The sequence below is a fragment of the Zootoca vivipara genome, chromosome 1 (assembly GCF_965207765.1).
Source record: "Zootoca vivipara chromosome 1, rZooViv2.hap1.1, whole genome shotgun sequence".
Lineage (NCBI taxonomy): Eukaryota > Metazoa > Chordata > Lepidosauria > Squamata > Lacertidae > Zootoca > Zootoca vivipara.
The window spans coordinates 63,559,827-63,581,974 of record NC_142582.1 but is presented as its reverse complement, the minus strand read 5'-3'; the positions used below and the strand labels follow the sequence as shown (position 1 = coordinate 63,581,974).

The 22,148-nt window shown below is 41.2% G+C and overlaps 1 protein-coding gene across 5 annotated transcripts in view; it reads right to left on the bottom strand.

The window, feature by feature from the left end:
• The window catches only part of SERGEF (secretion regulating guanine nucleotide exchange factor), a 96,999-nt gene continuing 74,851 nt past the window's right edge, over positions 1 to 22,148 (bottom strand). For 4 of the 5 annotated variants that reach the window (XM_035120412.3, XM_035120430.3, XM_088666738.1 and 1 more), the window contains one exon: positions 1 to 375. In XM_035120412.3, the coding sequence (XP_034976303.3) occupies positions 194 to 375 (182 nt within the window). In that variant the 3' untranslated portion in view covers positions 1 to 193. Of the gene's footprint in view, positions 376 to 3,830; positions 3,887 to 22,148 lie in introns of all 5 variants that reach the window. The other variant, XM_088666727.1, reaches the window with a different exon arrangement.

Genomic DNA, 22,148 nt, shown 5'->3' with positions numbered 1-22,148 from the left:
TACTTTCACCAGGAAATATTTTATTTCAGTGCACTATTGTTGGTTATGTTTTTAAAGAGTATTACAAGACAAGTTCCTTTTGTTTTCTTCCAAACCAGCACCCGGTTTCCCCAGTAATTTTCACAACCTTGGTTAGCTGTATATAAATATTAGTACACCAATGATTATAGTACTTGAAATTGTGCTGACATTTCTATGGTAGAAAGTTGAAGCATGGTAAATGACAATATGCCATGGAATGTCCAGCTCCGCATCCAATCAAAAGCAGCTTTGCAGAACTCAAAGTCCCAACAGGCTGAGGGACACAAACATTGGCTTCTGTTCCATTGCCACACATCCCGTGTTCATTCCATCCCCAGGAAAAACACTGGCTACCTACAAGAAAAGAAGACATCTTGTAATCAGAGTGTTAAAGCAACTAATACAGCACCGCTACCGGTATTCCCAAGGTCATCAACTTAGCAATCAACAACAGCCTTGCAGAGCAATGGGTATGTTTCAGTAGTACTTGCTTAAGAACATAAGAAGCTGCCATATATGGAATCAAACCATTGGCCCAACTACCGGTAGCTCATGTTTCTTTACACTGACTGGCAGTGGCTCCATCTGGAAATGCTGGGAATTGAACATGAAAGTGTCTGCATGCCCAGCTATAGCCTTTTCTCAAAATACTTTCCAAGTAAACATGCACAGAATTGGGCTGTTGTGCCATCACTTTATTCTACAACAGCATAGACTGGGAATTAAAAATCAGGAGTTAGGGGTCACAAATGTGACCTAATATTTTCAATACAGATTACAGTGGTACCTTGGGTTTAAGAACAGCTTAGTTTATGAACGGATTAAGAATGCTGCAAACCCGGAAGTAGGTGTTTTGGTTTGTGAACTTTGCCTTGGAAGCAGAACATGTTCTGCTTCCTGTTGAGTGTGTTCCATTTGTAAATTGAATACTTTGTTTTAAGAACAGACTTCCAGAACGGATTAAGTTCGCAAACCAAGGTACCACTGTACTCAAGAAGGGAATCATAATGTGAACTTTAAGGTCTCGATCCAACTTTGTACATGCAATGTTCCATCACCCTCTAAGTATCTCTTACATTATCTGTTCTTTTTCCAGTTCCAGATGAAGAACCGCGTTTGCTGGTGATATTTAGGGCTCTGAAATTCAGTACAAAATTCTCAGCCTTATAAAAGGGATTGACGCCAAAGAGTCTGAAAAGTGGCAGCTCAGTTTTCTGGAAACTATTTCTGGTATTACTGTGTTTGGCACTGACAATCAAAAGAAAAACGCTTTTACAAATGGAGCGCTACTCTTTCTTTTAAACTTATGCCAGTGTAACTGAATCACCCTTAAGCAATAACAGTGAGATATCAAGTGGGCTACTGCTCTGGGAAAACAAGTTCTCTATTTAGCTCAGTATTCAGGCACAGAAAAAGTATCCTAAATATTCTAATAGCCAGATCTAAAACTACACACTCAAAGCATTGACCTAAAACTTTCAAGTTAATATTAAAAATTAATGTTTTAGCTTGTGGGATATTTCCCCAGTCTTTGGGAAAATACCCAACCCCAAGAGTGAACATACTAGATCCCTGCCCTTTGTGAGAGAAGCCATCTTTCTCTCCCTCCACACACAATGCATCTGAAATAATATTGTGTCAAGATATGGTTGCCTTCCCGAAACATTTTTTGAGAAAATCATGGCCTACCAAGACACCAGTTTGCCAGCTCCGTTGCTACAAGCAGTGGCAGAATAATTTGTTGCAATTTTTTTAATGCCATTGTTTCTTGTGAAAGTAAGCCACCACTAAGGACTTTTCTCCTGCTCAATTTGCTGACTTCCATAGCCTGCAAATGGCCCTTGGTTAAACAAACCATGGTTTTCCAAGTACTTCAGGTTAGTTGAAAACTAGAAGTAGAAACTTCTGATTTCTTTGCAGATGCAAAAAGAGAAAGGAAGAATGAATAAGCCTCTCCATCTACACCATTTTCTTAATAACCAACTACCACCACTTTGGCAGGGTTAAAAAGGCAAGCAAATCCTCCCTCAATTACTGTAGTTCTGATCTTGTTTGTTTGTTTGTAAATTGTCTTCCACATATATGTGTTTTTTCCTTCCATGGTTGCTATTCACGGGGGGGGGGGGGACCAAATTGACACATTTTATAAACCAAGATGGGAACTTCTTACCATTGAAGGTACAGTATAGAAATCCCTTATTTACTAAAGCAAGGAGGAAAAATTATGGTTCATCCTGCATCACATCTAACTTGGCTGCAACATTTAACATGTTATGGGGCATTAATAGGTTTTCTCGTTGGATTTCTGGCATTATTACCTTGATGGAACAGAACACTGTTTTCAACAGTTTTTACTTCTGGTTTCACATGTATAGCCAAAATAAACTACTGAATCATTCTATACCTCAAAAAAGAGTGGGGATGTGGGAAAGTGTTCCGTACTAACAATAGCATCTACCTCGCTGGGTGGTCCTTTTATGTCTAAACCAGTTTCCATGTTGCTACTTCAAATGTGAGCTGAATAATACATGAATTGAAAAAAGGTTCTGCATATCTTGGAACTTAATGCCATGTAACTAACATGTTAAATGTTAGAGCCAAACTAGATGTGATGCAGGAGAACCATAATTTCTCCTCTCCTCCCTCCACAAAACTTTTTTTGCTGATTAGAACAAGCAGAGTGTCTGTATTTCCTTTGGAATAGCTGGTTTACTGCTACATAAATTATACTCTTGAACCAACAAGCCTTCCCAGCTGTAAAATGGAACAATAGCAAAAATCTACCATGACCCCCTAAAGATTACTGCAAACCAGAGCTTCTGTATTTTTAAATGGAGGGACCGTGGCTGCATATTCCTCCTTTATGCCTAGAGAGAGCAAGGTTTTTGATTTTACTGATACTGGGTAACAATACGAAAACATTTGAGTCCATGTGTAGAAAGAAACGTTCTAAATAATCTAAAATCAGTTTTTGATTATTATCCTCATCCACCGAGTTGGAATGATGACTACTTCAAGAATAAAAGAAGTACTTTCATCTAAATATAACATTTTCAAAGAACAACAAAGAGTATTGTGGCCCCTTAAAGGCTAATATATTTATTATGGCATATGCTTGTGGGGGATGCAGTCCACTTCATCATTAAACTGTCCATGGGGTCACGAAGAGTCGGACACGACTAAACGACTAAACAACAACAACAGTTTACTGTATTCTCCCAAATTTGCCCTTGAAGGTGTCACAAGGTTCTTGGTTGTTTTTTGCTGCAACACAGCAAATGGGTGGGCCTGAGTGACATATTACTTAACAGTAGAAGGATTAGCATGTACAGAAGAGTACAGAGTACAGGGCCCTGCACCTGAGTATAGCTGCATTTCTGGGCATAAGCATGATTTGCATACATAAGGGGTTCTAGAATGTGTTCTGCCAATGTATCCTTTTACTGAGACCTTGACCACATTGTTAATGTAAGACCTGCACAATCTGTTAAAGCAAACGTACAACAAACACTGATTCTGTAAGCTGGTCAAAAATACAAAGTATTTTCTCATTGTTATGATTTTTCAGAGGCACACAATGTCTAAAAAGGGCAAATTGCTCCTTTTTGGTGAATTATGAACAATCCAAATCTAAGAGAGAAATATCATTAGTCTAAAAATTAGAGGTTTCCAGGAGAAGAGTGTGCTTCCCTCCCCCTCCCTGCCTCTCTTATCTTCGTTAAATGCCAGCACAGCCCATTTTCATGCAGCAAACATTTAGGAAATGGAAAGACACTTGATTGTTAATGTAATTCTGCTGAATCTAATACCTCTGCAGTACATGATGCAGGCTGGGTTGCTTTGAAAGGATGGAGATGCTGGGTTGCTATGGAAACAAGAAGGCAAGTCTTTAGATTGCTCATCCCTGAAGAGCCACCCTGTCAATATCTTTAAAGACTGCTAATAAAATTTTAATCACTGATTAGAATAAAAAGAATTCCAATCTACTATTTACTACTGGTGTCCCAGTTCAGAAATTGCCACTTTTTTCTATGTTGGCCAACCCCAACAATGTACTTCAGTAATCTAAAGAACAAATGAAAGAATGAAACACGAAGATCTCAACATCCAGTTTGGCTGCTTGAGGTTATTCCTCACAGCATTAAGATTCCACCTCCCCTGTTTAAAGTAGGAGCACCAGTTAATATCCGTGTTCATCAGACAATTTGCTGGCAGGTCCTTTCTTACACAGCCCTTGCCCCCATTCCTCAAATAAATTGTTAGAAAATGATAATCAATTTCAAAACAACTGTGGCAACAAACCAGGAACCTGAATCAGTTCCAGAATAAAATTAACTGCTGGTTTCATAAATTCTGAATTACTCCCCTGAAACGATGGCTCCTGCCTAAGTCTGGCTTACTCCCAAAGGTTTTCCAAATCTTGTGATAATGAACAGCTAACAAAGCACTTTACTCATATTGTACTCATACTGACTAGGGTGGGAGGTGGTGGTGGGGACCCACTGCAGCAGCCAAGAGACCAGGATCAGGCCTGTTAACAGTACATGATGCAAGTAGGGGTAGCTCAGGATGAAGTAGAACTGTGCTGCCCAGCATGCAACTCCCGCCCCCACAAAAACCCAATTTTGAGGGGTTCCATTGGCAGCAATACTGCCAGCAGTAGCTTCCACCCATTTGCTGCTTGGACAAGTGCACTATCCAAGTGAGCTAGGCATGGCTGCAGAAAGAGAGGCCTCTACTCCATCCTGAACCTCCTCCAGCCCAGTGGACTGGAGCTAGTCACTCAGTCCCATTTTCTATTGTACTGCTGGTTGTATTTTTTGTGGTTGGTTTGTATTTTTTTAGGTTGAATTGCTATTTTTATGGGGAAATTTGTATGTTTTTATCATACAAACCACCTTGAGATGGCTGTATAGCCCTGAAAGACAGACAGCACACAGATTCCTAAATAACCATATTTCTTGCATATTTCTTTTATAGGACAGACTGGAAGGCATCTATGGCATTATACAAGCTGGAGGTCTTGATAGATCTGGAATATTGAGAGGGGCGTGGAGAATTAAAAAGGCTTATTCATCTTATGGTCAAAGCAAGCAAGAAAATTTCAGTTGCTATGGAAACCCAGTGATTTATGATTTTAGGGCAAGTGCAGGAGGGGGGGGGTTGACTATATTAGCTCTATACAAGTTGCACCTCCAGCATTTATGTGTATATAATTGATTCATACTATGGAGCAGTGCCTGGACTCAGTGGTGAGCTGGATGAGGGGCAACAAACTTTCTCTGAATCCTAGCAAGACAAAGGCACTGTGAGTGGGCAGTTCCTGAGTCCAGATAATTAGTAAATTACCTGCTTTGGATGATGTTGTACTTCCCTGGAAAGGGCAAGTTCATAGCCTGGGAGTGCTCCTGGATCCATTTCTGTCACTAGAGGCCCAGATGACCTAAGTGTTTTGGAATGTCTTTCACCAGCTTTGGCTAGTAAGGCTACTGGTGCTTCTGGACCAGGATAGCCCAACCACTATGGTCCATGCACTGGTACCCTGCAACCGGGGTTACTGAAATGCCGTCTATGTATGGGGTGTCCTTGAGTTGGTCCAGAAGTTGTAGCTGGTGCAAAGTTCAGTGGTTCAGCTGCTCACTGGGGCAGGAAATTACTAACATGTTACATTAATGTTGAAAAACGTTACACAAGCAATCAATTAGCTGCTGGGTTTAAGTTCAAGGTGGTGTTTTGGGTGTGTACACAGCTTGGGATCAGGATATCTAAAAAATAGTTTTATACTTTATCTGCCAAGTTGATCACTGTGCTGAGGGTCTCCTGCAGGTACCATATTATCAGGAGGTCGGTTCCACACAACATAGGAATCAGGCCTTTAGTTTTGTGGCAGCTACACTTTGGAATTCCCTCCCCTTAAAATATTAGACAGATGCCCTCTCTGTTGTCTTTCTGCTACCAACTGGAGACCCGTCTCTTCCAACAAATCTTTTAAGCTGACATCTTTCCCAGTCTGCATGTGTACTGGAAGTGTTAGTGCAGGGGTCCCCAAACTACGGCCCGGGGGCCGGATGCGGCCCAATTGGCCTGCCAATCCGGCCCGTGACGACCCCCGCCGCCCGCCCCCGCCGCCTGCTCTTACGGCGCGCAGCGCGGCAGCGCTCTTCCGGGTCGGGAAAAAAGCGCTGAAAATCCTTTGTGCGCATGCGTATGGGCCTCTCCCGACCCGGAAGAGGTCATTTCTGGTGCACTTCCGGGTCAGGGGAGGCCCATACGCATGCGCACAACGGATTTTCGGCGCTTTTTCCACCCTGGAAGCGCGCCGCCGCGCCAGTAAGCGCCCCTGCGCATGCGCCCGTGCGCGCACTCCCCCGCCCGCCGGCCCGCACAGGCGCGCGCTCCCCCGTCCTCCGGCCCGCCGCGCGATCGACGCGGTGGGAACCGGCCCAAACGCCGGTAAGTCTGGGGACCCCTGTGTTAGTGTCATGTCATTTGTTGTTTGCCGCCCTGTTCTCCTTTGGGAAGAAGGGTGGAATATAAAGTCAATAAATAAATTAGACTGAAGACAGTCTGTATAAGGGAAGACCTCTGTATAAGGGAAATCCTGGTGACAGCACAAGTAGCTACTTACTACTCCCTTCTTACTCCCCTTAACCACAAAGGCATTTGTTGGACAAGTGGGGTAAGAGGTCACAGGTGCATAGCTGTCAAGTTTTCCCTTTTCTCATGAGGAAGACTATTCAGCATAAGGAAATTTCCCTTAAAAAGGGGGAGAACTTGACAGCTATGCACAGATGTTTCAAACTCTCTAACTGCATTGGGAGCATTCTATATTTTCTGCAATGAAAAGGCCTAACCTGAAATGTGGACATTCCGATAGCTAAAACTCTTCTCTCTTCAATCATAGCAAGAACTCTCAGAAGGCCAGCACTTTAATTGCTCATATTATCTTCCAATAAAAATCACCATTAATATTCTATATTATTAGATCTACTCTTCTTCTTTTTTAAAAAAAAAAGGGGGGGAGGGAGGAATGCAACAGCAGCTTAATGTATTAATCTTCTTTTTCTTCTTTGGCGATCACTCGTAGCCAAGTAAGATTGTCTTCCATAAACACGATTTTAACAATGGGTCCGTAAGTGACTGTGGAGGCCAATTCTGGATCCACACATCCTTCCACAGTGGGGACATTGGTTTCCAGGTGGGAGTTGATCATGGTGTGGATTTGCCAAGTGTGCCTTCCTCTTAGCATGTTTCTCCCTTGCGTCCTGAGATCGAGTTTCTTCAAAGCCTATGACACCTTTGGTAAAGGTTGTTCTCCAACTGGAGCACTCGCAGGCCAGTGTTTCCCAGTTGTCAGTGTTTATACTACATTTTTGTAGATTTGCCTTGAGACAGTCTTTAAACCTCTTTTGTTGTCCACCAGCATTACGCTTTCCATTTTTAAGTTCGGAATAGAGTAGTTGCTTTGGAAGACGATCATCAGGCATCCGCACAACATGACCAGTCCAACGAAGTTGATGTTGAAGAATCATTGCTTCAACACTGGTGATCTTTGCTTCTTCCAGTACACTGATATTAGTTCGCCTGTCTTCCCAAGTGATGTGTAAAATTTTTCAGAGACACCGTTGATGGAATCTTTCGAGGAGTTGGAGATGGCATTTATAAGTGGTCCATGTTTCACAAGCATATACTGTAGTAAGGTTGGTAGTACAATAGCTTTGTAAACAAGCATTTTGGTTTCCCTACGAATGTCCCGGTCCTCAAACACTCTACACTTCAATCGGGAGAAAGCCACACAGAGCCGCCCAGAGTGGCTGGGGGAACCCGGCCAGATGGGCGGGGTATAAATAATAAATTATTATTATTATCACACTCGCAGAGCTCAGGCGATGCTGGATTCCGGCATCAATGTTGGCGCTTGTGGAAAGGTAGCTGCCTAGGTAGGAGAAGTGATCAACATTTTCCAACGTTACACCCCTGAGTTGGATTTGTGGCGCTGCAGAGGGGTTATTTTGTACTTGTTGGTGCAGCACTTTGGTTTTTTGGATGTTGAGTGACATCTTACACAGCCCTCTATCTCATGCAGGTTAGAGATTTAAGAACAATGTTCCATAAGCAAGATAATTTCAAGTTAGCTTAACCGGGGGTGAGGGGGCAGAAATGGCACTGGAGAAAGGGACTAAGGTGAGGCAAAGTATGATAACAGTACATAAGCAAGGGGAGGTGATCCCCCAAAGTAATGAAAATAAACATGCAAAAAGAGTTGACAGGCAGGCATAGGAGACAACAGATGACCATGAGGAAGAGTAACGCTGAAGCAATTAAGAGGCATTCTTTACATATCCACAGAATAAATCTGAAGGTGCATCCTCTCTATGGCAACATGATGCTCTCTAACTGGAGAGCAAGAAATGTATTTAAAAAAATGTTTTAATAAGCTTCAGCGCTTGCATTTATTTATAACAGCATTTTTCTTCAGAGTGTAGGAGCTGAAGAAAACCCCTTAGTACCCTCCTTTTTCAGAAACGTTTTCAAGAACCAATATCTTTATTCTGGGACACGGACACACACACACACACACACACACACACAACACTAGACACATACAAGAGTATTATAGCATCCTCAGTTTAACTCCTGCAGTGTGCAGCATTAGTCATACTTTGAGCAGACCCACTGAAATCAAAGTCCATTTATTTCAGTGGATCTATTCTGAGTATATAGGATATCACCCATGATGCATATGGGCTGTAACCCATATGGCTTCCAATTTTCCCTTCAGAGTATTGAGTCTTTCATGTTGTCTTTCAGTGAGTGAAGAAAACAAGTACCTTGCCTGAGACACCTTCTTTGAAGACTGGTTCATATATTCCTTTCCTTTGACCCTTGAACTGGTATTGACCAGAGATGCCAGGCACTGGGGATAAGGATGAATTCCTGAGGTGGCAAGGCTTTGTGAACTCTTTCACGAAGAGTTAATAGAAGCTTTAATTCTCATCATCTATTAACTCAAAAGTGGGATATCTATTAAGCCTTGCAAATATGTACTACTTGAGCAATGTACTCTGGCAGTTAATCACCCTAAACCAAGAATTCAAATTAATGATCTATTTGAGTACTCGTTTTTGCTGTTGCTTGTGAGAAGCCTTGCTCATCTCAGGTGTTAGAAAGACTTTCTCTTACAGTTCAGAGGGATGCCAAGGTCACAAGGATTCCCAAAGTGGGTTGCAATTCAAGGTTTCTGATGCCTCTAAAGATCATTACACCAATTTATTCACCACACAGCTTTTGAAATGTCATGGAGCTCAGCACCTCCTTGGAAACACTATAGTTCTGAAGTTATTTATAAAGCCATCATGCTTTGTTGGAATGCTGTGGTTGACACAGCTATAAAAGTTGCTAAATCAGTTAAATGCCAGAACAAGACTTCTCTGAGGAGGTCTACCCTAGAAATCTGATTCTTGATTGTCTCTTTTTTATATATAGGCGACTAAAGGAAGGTAACAACTCTGATACACACATATAAAACTGAAGCCATCCTTGCCTGAGCTACACCAGTTACAACTATGAGGATGATAACCCTATTGGCCACAGCACTGCCTCTAGGCCAACAAATCAGCTAATGGGTTTTATAGCCAAATAAATATGAGTTCGCTTGTGAGACATCAATTTCCCCACAATTTCAAGGAAAATTATTGCCTCCTCTACTATTTCATTAATTCTTTAAACAAAATATAAAATCCAGACTTTTCTACAGTTTCAGGGCTGACACACCCATTCAAATCCCTGATGACATGTGCCCCATAGCACTATTAGGATCAGGTTTGGCTTGTCAGGCATGGGTGCAAGAGGAGGATGAAGAAACAGAAGGAGGGCCAGAATTGCCTCTTTCCGTCCTGATTTCAGCCACTTTGGAAGGGAGAAATGAGATGCCACCTCCCATCTTCTTGCAGAGCAGCGAGCCCCAGTGGAGGCTCAAAGGAGAAGCTGAGTAGAGAGGCAGAACAGAAGGTGGCAGCAACTGAACAGGAACCCAAAAAAAGAGGGCACAGTCTTGTCACCTAGAACCAGGTACCGCCTTTGTAGATGGGAGAAGACCTACCCATCCCAATGGAGTGCACATTTGTAATCCAAACATTCTTACAAGGTGAGCAAGTCATGCCTCCTATTTAAAGGTTTGACAGGATGTGGAAACTTGTTGGGGCATCTTCATTGCTTCCTTCGAGCTTTGAGCCTCTTGTCCTACTCTTGAACTGTGACTCCTGCACCTGTACCATTATTTGCCTGTGTGAAGACGTATTTCTTACTTACAAGTAACAGCCTCTTCTCGCGTGTTTTGGGGTGGGAACCAGGTCACCTACGTGGAAGAAACTTTCTTGTTTGCAAGAATGGTAAAAGTCGCTCATAGGTTACTGTTTGTATGTGTTCTCTCTAGATATGTGTGTGGGTGTGCGTGTAAGAAAAAAATATGAGGTGTTGGTACTTCTATATTGTGCCATGGGTACAAGCACAAAATGGCTGCCATTCGTAGCAACAACAAAAAAGAGGTGTCATATCAAAAACTAAATTTGTTTTAATTCCAGCTGTTATAACCTGGATCAGAACACTGTGGCTAACTGAACATTTGGCCACAACTTAGTGATTTATCCACTTTACTGCATAATAAAACATAATTATAAATTAAGGCTTCTGGAAGGATGCAAACACATCAAAAATCAGTTCCTTGTTGCAAACATAGAACACAGCTGATGCAAGAAACAACTGCAATCCTAACAACATATATTTAGAAAAAGTACCATTGAAATATGTGCTTAGGATGGGCTATAAATCATGTAAAGTACAAGATGAGGGGTCATTTTAAAATGAAATGGAAAGCAATATGGAAAATGTCTGAAAACAATAATCACTAAACAGAAATAACTTAATTTGGTGAAATTACACTGAGTGATATCCAACATTACTTAAGTCTACTCTGAGTGTAATTAATGTTGACTATCTCCAAAATGGTTAGGAGTAATCTACGTTTTCCATTAAAAATGAGAGGGACATAAATCACATCATCCAGAGGATGCCATCATAATTAATCAGATCCTTAATGGGTTAACAAAAGGCCTGGCATTTGAAAACATTATTCTGAATTCTGCTCACAATAAAAGAGCCAGGAGAAGAAAAGGCTTGTTTTGCAGAAGACACACATACTGTGAGGAATATCCGGCAAACAAAACTATGTTGTACAAATGTATGTGTACTATGCTCCTGTAATGCAGACAACTCTATATTTAGACTTGCCAAGGTGAGTCAAGCTCATTCCCAAAGGAAAATACTGCATGCAATGGAAGTAAAACGAAACATGAAAAGTGAAAATGACAGCAAGCAATCTGTCAAGCGAGACATTAGCTGAAACCTGCTGAAGACTGGCCTTGTAAATATGCACATTCCTCAGTTAAAGGAAGCCATGGCTGTATGTATGAGTGTGTGTAAAATTTCTATACTGCCCTTCATCCAAAGATCACAGGGCTGCTGCCAAAAACTAGAGCTCTAGTTGTCCCCTTTCATACTGGTTATTACCCGTGCAGCCCAGGATAGTGTCCTCTTTTCCTCTATGGTAAACTGAATGGCTCAGAGGTGGGGAAGTTCTGAGGTGACTAGCAGGTAGTGTTTCTTTGTGTGTGTGTGTTTTGATAAATGTGCAAGCAGAGATGTTGCACTGTGCAAATTGAAGGCCCAAATGTTTATTGGAACTTATGGAACATGATGACTTCCCACTGCCTTCAGCTTCCAGGGACAATGAAGAAAATAGAGTGCCATTATGGGCACCCTATTTTAATAAGTTTGTGCTTATTTGTGTAGGAAGATAAGCAAGTTCTAAGGCAGACAGCTATAGTGTAATTTATATGCTTCAGTTTTGAGTTAGAAGGACTTCAGAAAATGTGGAAGATAAAAGGCACATCTCTTGACTGTAAAATTAGTTGTATGTTTTCTTGTTTGGGATACTAAACCCTTATGAAGAAAAGTCCTCAAAAAGAAAAAAAAGGGGGGGGAACAGCTGCAATTCTGTGTCCATAAATCAAAAGAGGAAATTTTATACACAGAGGATTTGAAACAGGAAAGGGATTAAACCAGGGAGCAGATGATGGAAACTTCTGCAGTTTAGAAATAAGCAGAGAGTAGCTGCCAGCCACACAGCGGTATTCAAGCTATGCTGTGATCAGCACTTGAAAGAGGTCATCAGCCAACAGGAAACATGCTCTAAAATTATAGCTAAGAGCCTGAAATGCTCTGGCACCTTAGCATATTGGACTAACGTGACCCTGACTGGGCACTTACTTCTGAAAAGTTGCCACCCATAGCCAAGCAGATGTTTGTTTGCTGCAAGCAAAATGATTAGCTGTTCCGTATTTATGCCATCCTGTTTGGGAGGAGTGGATGAGGTGCTGAATCTGGAAGATTTAATTTCACATCCCTTCTTGGCTATGAAGTTCACTGCATACAAATGGGAAATACGCGGCCACTCGGAAATTCAACTCATAATGAGTTGGATCCAGGTGGGCCATTCAATGACCAGAAGCGCTTCTATTCGTGGAACACACAGAGATCTGTTCGGGGCTCCCTCCCTACTGGAAAAAAATGGTAGGTGGTCTTCCCTAGTTCCTTGTTCCTCCTGCAGGCCTACCCCTATCCACAAGCACACACTGCTGCTCCAGAGCCCCAACCCGCGTAAGACCTTTTCAGAGGCAACTTTGGATTCAGTCCAGTGTTTCTGTCATACTTTTCAATGTCAGGGGTTTCGTGACTCTCCAGGTAATGGCCGTAATCACAAGCCTATCAAATAATTAAGGGTACAATTTTAACAGGAGCACCATACTCCAAGCCGCTCAACTGAATTCCCGCATTCAGATCAGAGGAGAACATTAGCTCATGCCCTTTGCATTTAACTGTATCCATTTTCCTCCCTAATTTAAAAGTATATCTGGGTGTAAAATCTCAGAATGAGATAATTACTGCTCTTGGCCTTTGATTTGGAGAGAATTAGGACATGCATTCATATGCCCTGTCTATTTCTAAGTTTATGATGGATTTTTCACCCAGAAAAAAATTCTTAAAAGGGCTAAATTAATACATGCATTCACTGTTTTTAGTAGGAGTCCTCGCAGAGACAGAAGATGTGAAATGCCTGTGAAAGTTACTCCAATTCTTTAACTGCAGTTCTACCCTTTCCTCCATCCCTCTATTTAAAAGGGTACATTCATAGATAGCTTTAATCACCCGGTAACACAATCCTGAGCATTTGAATGCCATGACTCGGTGCTGGTTTGGGCCACTGAAGATCACAATCCAGCTCATTCAGCACTGCCATATAACAGAACAATTTCAGGTGGCATTTCACAGCATACCACAAACATAGAAGGATTCAACAGCTCATCTACTTCACCTCTTTTTCTAAAACAGACTAGCTAAGAATTAAAGCATCTGTGATGGGTGTTTGTTCAATTTCCCCCGCCCCCTTGACTTTCCAAAGATTTCCATGGCTTCCCCTGTCAGCTTATTCCATTGCTGGGCTGCTCCTAAAAAGCTGTTCTGGCTGTTTAACCTAAATCTTGTAGTAGTCATGGGGGTGGGAGGAATGCATGAAAGCACAAATCAATGACATCCATGGGAACTTGGAAAGCTGAGTGTTTATTGTGATGTGTGCGTTTTGTTCAGCATTACAGAATATTTCTCAATATCCAATGTGTGATCACATATAAATTGAACCTAATTTAGAACACTTTGATGAACAGAGATATCACATATATCCATGAATTGTAGGTGGTTAATAGAATGGGCCTTTTGCCTCACCTTTCCCAAAGTTTGCTTCATTCACTTTTTGTTTTTTGTTTTTTACTTCACCTAAAGGAATCATAGGAAAGAAAACTCCTTTGGTTAAATATTGGACCTTGCAACCATAAATCTAGAAGCACAAGAAGCTTTAATATTAAACAGTAGGGGTTTGTGTGGGCCCCAAGAGTCACCTTATACAGGTGAAACTCGAAAAATTAGAATATCGTCAAAAAGTTGATTTATTTCAGTAATGCAACTTAAAAGTGTTCTTCAGCTGTACGCCATGATCATCACAATTACAACAAATAAAGGCTTGACATATCTCGCTTTGCATGTCATGAGTCTGTCTCCTATATTGGTTTCACCTTTTAAGTTGAATTACTGAAATAAATGAACTTTTCGATGATATTCTAATTTTCCGAGTTTCACCTGTATCTGTAGCTCTGCTTAAAAACCCCCAAACTGTTCTTGATTCTGAGATGCTTTATGGTATCTGCCTGCTTCAATCTATAATTCAGGTTTCAGGTTTTTCTGCTCCTTCTCACCCAAATTAATACAACTCCAAGGCTTCAATCCATCTTAATCTGTCCTGATTATTGCATGTTCTAGATGCACAAATCCCACTAAGGTTCAATTGAGCTTACTCCTAGGTTAGTGTGCACAGGGGACTGATTCTTAAGGAATTAATTTGAGGCCACTAGGCAGTGGGAGGCTGCAGAAAGCAGAGAAATCTATTTCCATATTTTAAATGATTTTATTTATTTATTTAGTATTTCTGTTTTACAGGTAAAATAGTAAGGGAAAGTGTGCAGTATTTTTCCAAAGTGCTTGGTTAAAAATAAAATAAAGCCTACTCTCACATTCTGCCCTTACAGCAGAATCACTGAGATAATTAACAGGATTTCTAAAATGCTGCAAAACAATTTTAATTTCATTAATAATGTATTGGTCTCGACATTATTTGATTTTATAGCCCTCTTTCATCAAATAAAACAGCAACCTTCTAATCCATACAACAAGCTTGGCTAAATATCCACTGAATGGACACCTTTCCTTCAGCAGAATTCAGAGTCAGCCGACTTCTGAGTGTGCTGAGGGGAGGCCAAGAAGAGAAAAGGGTTATTAGCCTCAAGTGTGCATGCACACGAAAGCTCATACCAATGACAAACTTAGTTGGTCTCTAAGGTGCTACTGGAATGAATTTTTTTTAAATTTTGTTTTGATTACGGCAGACCAACACGGCTACCTACCTGTAACTCTGCTTATGGGCTTCCTGATGCATCCAGCTGCCATTGTAGGAAGAAAGCTACTAGACATGATGGACCTTTGCCTGATCCAGTTTGTTGTTGTTGTTTAGTCGTTTAGTCGTGTCCGACTCTTCGTGACCCCATGGACCATAGCACGCCAGGCACGCCTGTCTTCCACTGCCTCCCGCAGTTTGGTCAAACTCATGTTCGTAGCTTCAAGAACACTGTCCAACCATCTCGTCCTCTGTTGTCTCCTTCTCCTTGTGCCCTCCATCTTTCCCAACATCAGGGTCTTTTCCAGGGAGTCTTCTCTTCTCATAAGGTGGCCAAAGTATTGGAGCCTCAGCTTCAGGACCTGTCCTTCCAGTGAGCACTCAGGGCTGATTTCCTTCAGAATGGAGAGGTTTGATCTTCTTGCAGTCCATGGGACTCTCAAGAGTCTCCTCCAGCACCATAATTCAAAAGCATCAATTCTTCTGATCCAGTTTAGTTGCTCTTATATTCAGAGGGACTCACCCCACCCCAAACCTTTAAAAATGATGATGACGATGATGACGATGATGTACAATGTCATTGGTGTTCATAGCATTTTACAGTTTATATCTAGATCTATAGCACATAACAATGTGCTAACAGTCCAAATGTTGTCTGGGGGGACGGGTTACAAAGAAAATAAGAAAGAGAGAGAAGCAAAAGTAACAGGTGACAACTATAAGTAAGTATAGATATATATTTAGGTTTAATTTCAGTTGGGGGTAAGAATTAGGGTCTTAAGTCAAAGGCATCAAGGAAAAAGTGGAATATGAGAAGTAATTTGAAGGGAAGGAAGAAGTGGTGGAACCATGCAAATATTTCAAGAAGTTCCAGGCATAGGAGTAAGCAAGATACATTGTTTCATTCTGTCCTTTATGCAACTGTCCTCTGTGGCAAAAAAAATTCCACAAATGGTTTTCCCTCATTAACTTTGGAACTCGTTTGCAGAGATCTTAATAGTAATAGCACTCCATAATCAATCATAGCAACAGAATAGACTTGAATATTTGGATCATCTTTTTTATCCATCCTTATGCTCTGATGTTCTCACTTAATTTTTTAATAATAAAAAATACAGGTGGATAGATATAGATATGGATTTAAAGAAAAGGGATATGAGTATCAGCTGCATTCAAGAATCTAGCCTCAAGCACTACTAAATATAATGAGTAAAGCCTACTTCAGAGATTGCTTTACAATCTATTTCACCTTGTTCCTCTTCCCCTTGAAAATGGGTGCAGAGGTCACACAGGTATTCCAACTCTAAATGCAGAATTATGTCATAATCATACTGGATTTACTCAGTATTCAAGGGAGATATAACATCACACTGAGCTTTATGGGTTTCTGCCCCCCCCTTGAAAAATTAATGTGGGAGACAAGACAAAGCTGAAATACAACTGTGTTCTGAATGTGCTCACTGAAATGCATTCTATCATTTCCCCCCAGAAAATTAAAATTATAACATCACATCAAATACAGCTTCCAATATCAATGCACATACAAGAAAATAACACCTAAATGAACCATATGAAAACACAGAGCTGGAAATCAATCCAATAAATCTGATCAACAATATGCAACACCCCATTCAAATCCCAGTCACCTAATTCAACCAAGTGTGTTGCATGCATTACTTCCTACAGTTGAGCAATAGCTGTCTTTAATTATCATTTTGGAAGAATTCAGTTTTCATTCCAGAGCTGAGAGAACGCATATGAAATGTCCAGTTTTTGCCTACAGTCCATTAAAGAGTGTCAGACCATGAAGAAATCCATTGGCTTTGCTTTCCCTTTGGCCAGTTTAATGTTAGTTTTTCTGCCATGGCAACAATCCAGATTCTATGAAGCCATGTTTCAAGCATCAAAGTTTCTGCTAATTCCCAGCTTTTAGCTATCCGTAGCCTAGCTGTCAAGAATAAAAATGATACCAGTGAACACAGGTATCATTTTCCTACTCCCAGATGTTAAGGATTGCCAGCTGTGGGGAGAAGAGTACTGCAATTTCTTTAAAAATCATAGCTCAGAAAGATATTATTTTAGGGTAACTCTAAAGGTAAAGGGACCCCTGACCATTAGGTCCAGTCATGACTGACTCTGGGGTTGCGCGCTCATCTCGCATTATTGGCCGAGGGAGCCGGCGTATAGCTTCCAGGTCATGTGGCCAGCATGACAAAGCCGCTTCTGGCAAACCAGAGCAGCACATGGAAACGCCGTTTACCTTCCCGCTGTAGCGGTTCCTATTTATCTACTTGCATTTTTGATGTGCTTTCGAACTGCTAGGCTGGCAGGAGCTGGGATCAAGCAATGGGAGCTCACCCCGTCACAGGGATTCGAACCACTGACCTTCTGATCAGCAAGCCCTAGGCTCAGTGGTTTAACCACAGCGCCACCTGGGTCCCTTCCAGGGTAACTCTAATGCATATGTATATATGACCCTCTTACTCCACATATTCTTCAGAAATTGTATCCTTCCAAGCCAAAAATATATGCCAATGATTGGCATATGCCCTTTCTGATATCTAACATCTTTACTGTTCCCTTTATAAACACTGGTGGCAGCTGAGCTGGAGTTCAAGATTTATATATAGACCTTTTGGTCTGATAGCACAGTCTTAAAGCCATACAGCATGTTGCAAAGTATTCTGCATTCTTGTCCCTCTCCCCTATGAAAATTGGTTCAGAGGTCAAGAGGATATATTATCTCAACACACAGAACGGGGTCTTGACCTGAACATACATATCAAACTTCATTCCAATAATTCAACATTCAATTGCACTGATACAAACAAGTGACACCAACTAAATCTAAATCATATTCTGAGTTCTGGTTTGAATATGGAAGATAAATATAGGAGATAAACATTTAGGAAACAGAGAAATTCTGTCCAGATTGGTCCTTTCTGCTTGCACTGTCCATCAGTTGTATTTGGGAATTGTCCTCATTCTCTGGCAAACACCTTACAGCAATGCACCTAGCAGTGACATTCATCAAAAGAGACACTAATTCGTTGGTGATGTTCTATCCTGAGATGCATCAAAGCCCACAGGATGAACCATGGGCAATGTGAATTTTACAAGCCCTGTCACGAGAGCCAGTGCATAATCTAATGCCATTACTTGTGACAGGAATGTTCTCGTCCCCTCTAATCCCACACGGCACCACCCTGAATACAGAGATATGGGTTGGTAGAAATGGCCATTCTGGTAACGGTGGTTGAATGAGTACAAAAATGGAAATATCAGCATGCCCATAAAAAAAAAATAAAAGGAGGCACTACAAGGCTTTCACAAAATGCCAAAAAAACAAAAGGCTACACGACACGGATATAGTTACAAGGCTCTCATTAGGACTCTCATAATATACGAGCAGGCCTCCAGAGACACATTTGTAATTCATAAATCACGAGTCTTTAACGCCAGAAAGAATCAATTTTCTTCCCTGTCTGTCGGGGGGGGGATCTTGTTATGCATTTTAGATTTCTATCTGCTGAGTGCACCAGTTTTTTCTGTGAGGCAAGCAAGAAAAGAGAAACACCCTGAGCAGTTTAGCTCTGGATGCTAAACTCCTCTATCTTTAATTCGTTAGGGAATTAAGCACATTAATTGGGTCTGGTGCAGCCAGACCCTAAGAAACTTCCTGAACTCCAATGTTAAGTAGCTCTTGGCTATGCAGACCCCACTGCTATTATAGGAAAGACAGTAGAGCCACCGAGGAGGGACCCATTAGAGTTGGGAGTCCAAGAACACCCTTGCCTTAGTGCTTACCTCCTGCTCTCCTGTTACCAAAAGACTAAAGCAGTCAAGTTGCCAAGGAGGAAAGGGCATCCTGTCCATTTTCAATCTTCCCAACAGTAGAACCTTTTCACTATGAATCCCACACTATGCAAATATAACACAACTACATTTTATTATAGGCGAAGATACTTCCACAGGGAAAAATGAGCAGAGGCAAATACCTTCAACTGGGACATTACAGTACCATTTTTTTGGGCAAATCACACCAGAGCCTGCAAAAATGCCCTGGGATTTATTTATTTTCAATTTTAGAGGAAATGGTTTGTAAAGGGTTTTCGGCGGCAGGGTTATGCACATATATTGCAGAGTACACAGCAGTTTGTTGTGTCTATGGCGGAGGGGGTAAAGCCCAGAGAAAGGCGACTCTATAGTTATAGCTGTAAATACCAATTTGTGAATGAAAACTCCACTTCCTTGCATAGGCAAGGAGTCTTCAGTTGCAGGCAAAGATGGACCACAGAAATGCTTATGGTTTTAGTTTTGCACTACAACCCTAAGGCATCAGGAGTCAGGGGGTGGGTAAGAAGAGAGAAAGAATTCCTGCTGGAGCTTTTCATTACATAGATAATGAATGGATATATATATATATATATATATATATAGAGAGAGAGAGAGAGAGAGAGAGAGAGAGAGAGAGAGAGCACCACGTTAGCAGAAGAGTAGGCTGCTCTTGTATGGGTGCACTGAGCTGATCATGATTTGTCATGAATTCACGATGCATATGATGAGTTAGAAGGGACAGGCTTGTAAGGTGGAAAGTGCCTGAGATGACTATATTTATAGTAAACCAAGCTTGCAGTTTGCTTTTATCAAACCAGGCAAAGAGCTCTTCGGGGTGGAGATCTTTTTAGTACTGCAAGAAAACAACATTTATACAAGTGCTGAGACACAAAGGGGGGGAGAGAAATGATAAAAAGTACATTTATGCACAACTCACCTGCCTACCACAGCACACACCAACTCTATAAAGGTGGCGAGTTCAAGGGTGCAATTGATACTAGCCAAATCACTAGCCTGAACTCCCTAGGATAGAGTAGCTGGCAGGTTTTTAAACAGACCAGTCCATTGACCTGGATGGTATGATTGTGTCAGATGTATTAAGTCTCCTGTACTTTGAAAACTAGCTTGATAGTGACTTGCAGCAAAGTTATGAGTGTTAAATTATTTGGCAGATATAAGCTGACTCATGATTCAAGCTGTGTTAAGACAATTCTGTACCTCCAGATTCCTCTTTCCTAAAATAGGGTTCCAGGGGCAAATGACATTTTAAAATGTGTTTGTCAAAAATTAGCTGGCTATCATTGGTTTCAATTCTGTTTGCAGTTGCCCCGATGTCCAGCCAATTTCCTTGCATCGAGTGCAATTGTAACACCGTGCAGAAAAAGTAAATGCAAATCAAACACATTAAGTCATTTTGAAAGCTAATTCCAAGTGCCAGCGACCAAAACTTAATATCATAGTCCTCATTGTTAAGTGATTCACCATTGTGTTCCAAAATACTGTTCCTTGTGTCTATCTGCCTTGATTAACTGCTTGAAAAGTACATTTATAGGCCAGGAAGGAGAGAGATGGGAGCCCTGTTATAGGGCAAAACAGTGACAACACAGATTTTCAGACAGCCTGCTCGATCTTGTCAATTTCAAAGCAGTCTCTTAAAAGCTCATCTTTACAATATGATGATGACCCAAGCCTTTTATACCATCTGCCTCTCACACTGCTCAAAACGAGTCTGTAACCAATGTGTAAGATATATGGGTTGCATTAGATTTAAAAAGCAGGCTTCTATATACACTAATGAAATTTCTCACATGCTGTAAAAAAGAAACTAGCCTTCATGGTTCAAAGAAGATGAAGGAAACACAGCAAACCAACCAGTGCAATGAGAATCAAGATCTGCCTGCTATGTGCATTGCACACATTTTTAAATGGTGCTTCAACTAGCTTTAAAAAAATGCTGCAACACCAACCAGGATTATATTGTTTTTACTTTTCATGAAAACCCAAAACAAGCATTAACCTAGCTTCTGTATTGTTCCAAGTTTAAGAATGAAACCACAGTGCTTTCCCAATGATGATTTCACAATGAAAAATTCAAACATTGATCACGTGATGATACTTAATCTGGTTTCTCCACTTCGGAGCTGCCTTGTTAAAAGAGGAAACAAGCCCCCTGAGAGGAGGGGGAACACTGTTCATTTATCAGCCTGTACTACCGTGCATCCCCTGACCTATTTTATTACTAAAAATAGCCCTTCTTAGGTCACTACTGCAAATTGAATTCTGCTGCTTCATTGCCCACTGCAGTCTCACTGAGCTGCCCGCACAACACGGCATTAGGAAAGTTAACCCATCTGTTGCCATCTGCATCTGGTCCTTCAGGAAAGGTGAGAAATTAGAAGCACATTACCTGATATACTTGGTTTTAGTGTGCGCGCGCATTTTAAATATTTGTGAAATTGTGGGCTGCATGTGATGTGCTTGTTGGAGACTCTTGCTTTATTTCATTTTCACCCCACATTTTAAATTGAAAGGATTGCCAAAGCAGTGTGCACAATTTAACAAAATACAATAAAATGACTACAGTGGTACCTTGACTTACGAACAACTCGACAACCGATTTTTTCAACTTACGAATGGGGGTAATGGCCGCACGCTTTCGAATGTCTCGACATCCAGGGGGAAACCGCGGCGGTTTTAGATAGGGATTTTTCGACTTGCGAATTTTTAGATAGGGTTGCTTCGACTTACGGATTTTTCCGTTTTCAATGCATTCGTATGGGAAATCGCATTTCCAAAGGTGTTTTTTGACTTACAAATTTTTCGACTTACGAAGGTGCCTTCGGAACGGATTAAATTTGTAAGTTGAGGCATCACTGTAGTTTAAAACCACTGAAATAACTGATTGCAATCAAAACAAAACAACACACACCGCAAAAGAAAAGTATCCCTAACATCAATGTAAAAGTGTAACACAAATGTAACAACACTGTAAAAGAACAGAAAAGGTGTCCCTAACATCCATTAACCAGGTCCTATGAAGTCACTACAACAGAAAAATGTCCCTCCAAGCCCCTTAAAAACCAAGACAACAGTAGACTTTGAAAACTTAAATTGGCAGAGGAATTCCACAATGAAGGGATCACTACTGAGTGGGATGGAGCTCAGGCATCCTCAAAAAGTTGGTTTTAAGGCTCCAAGGAACTGCATGCAAGCCCATGAAAATTCCTGG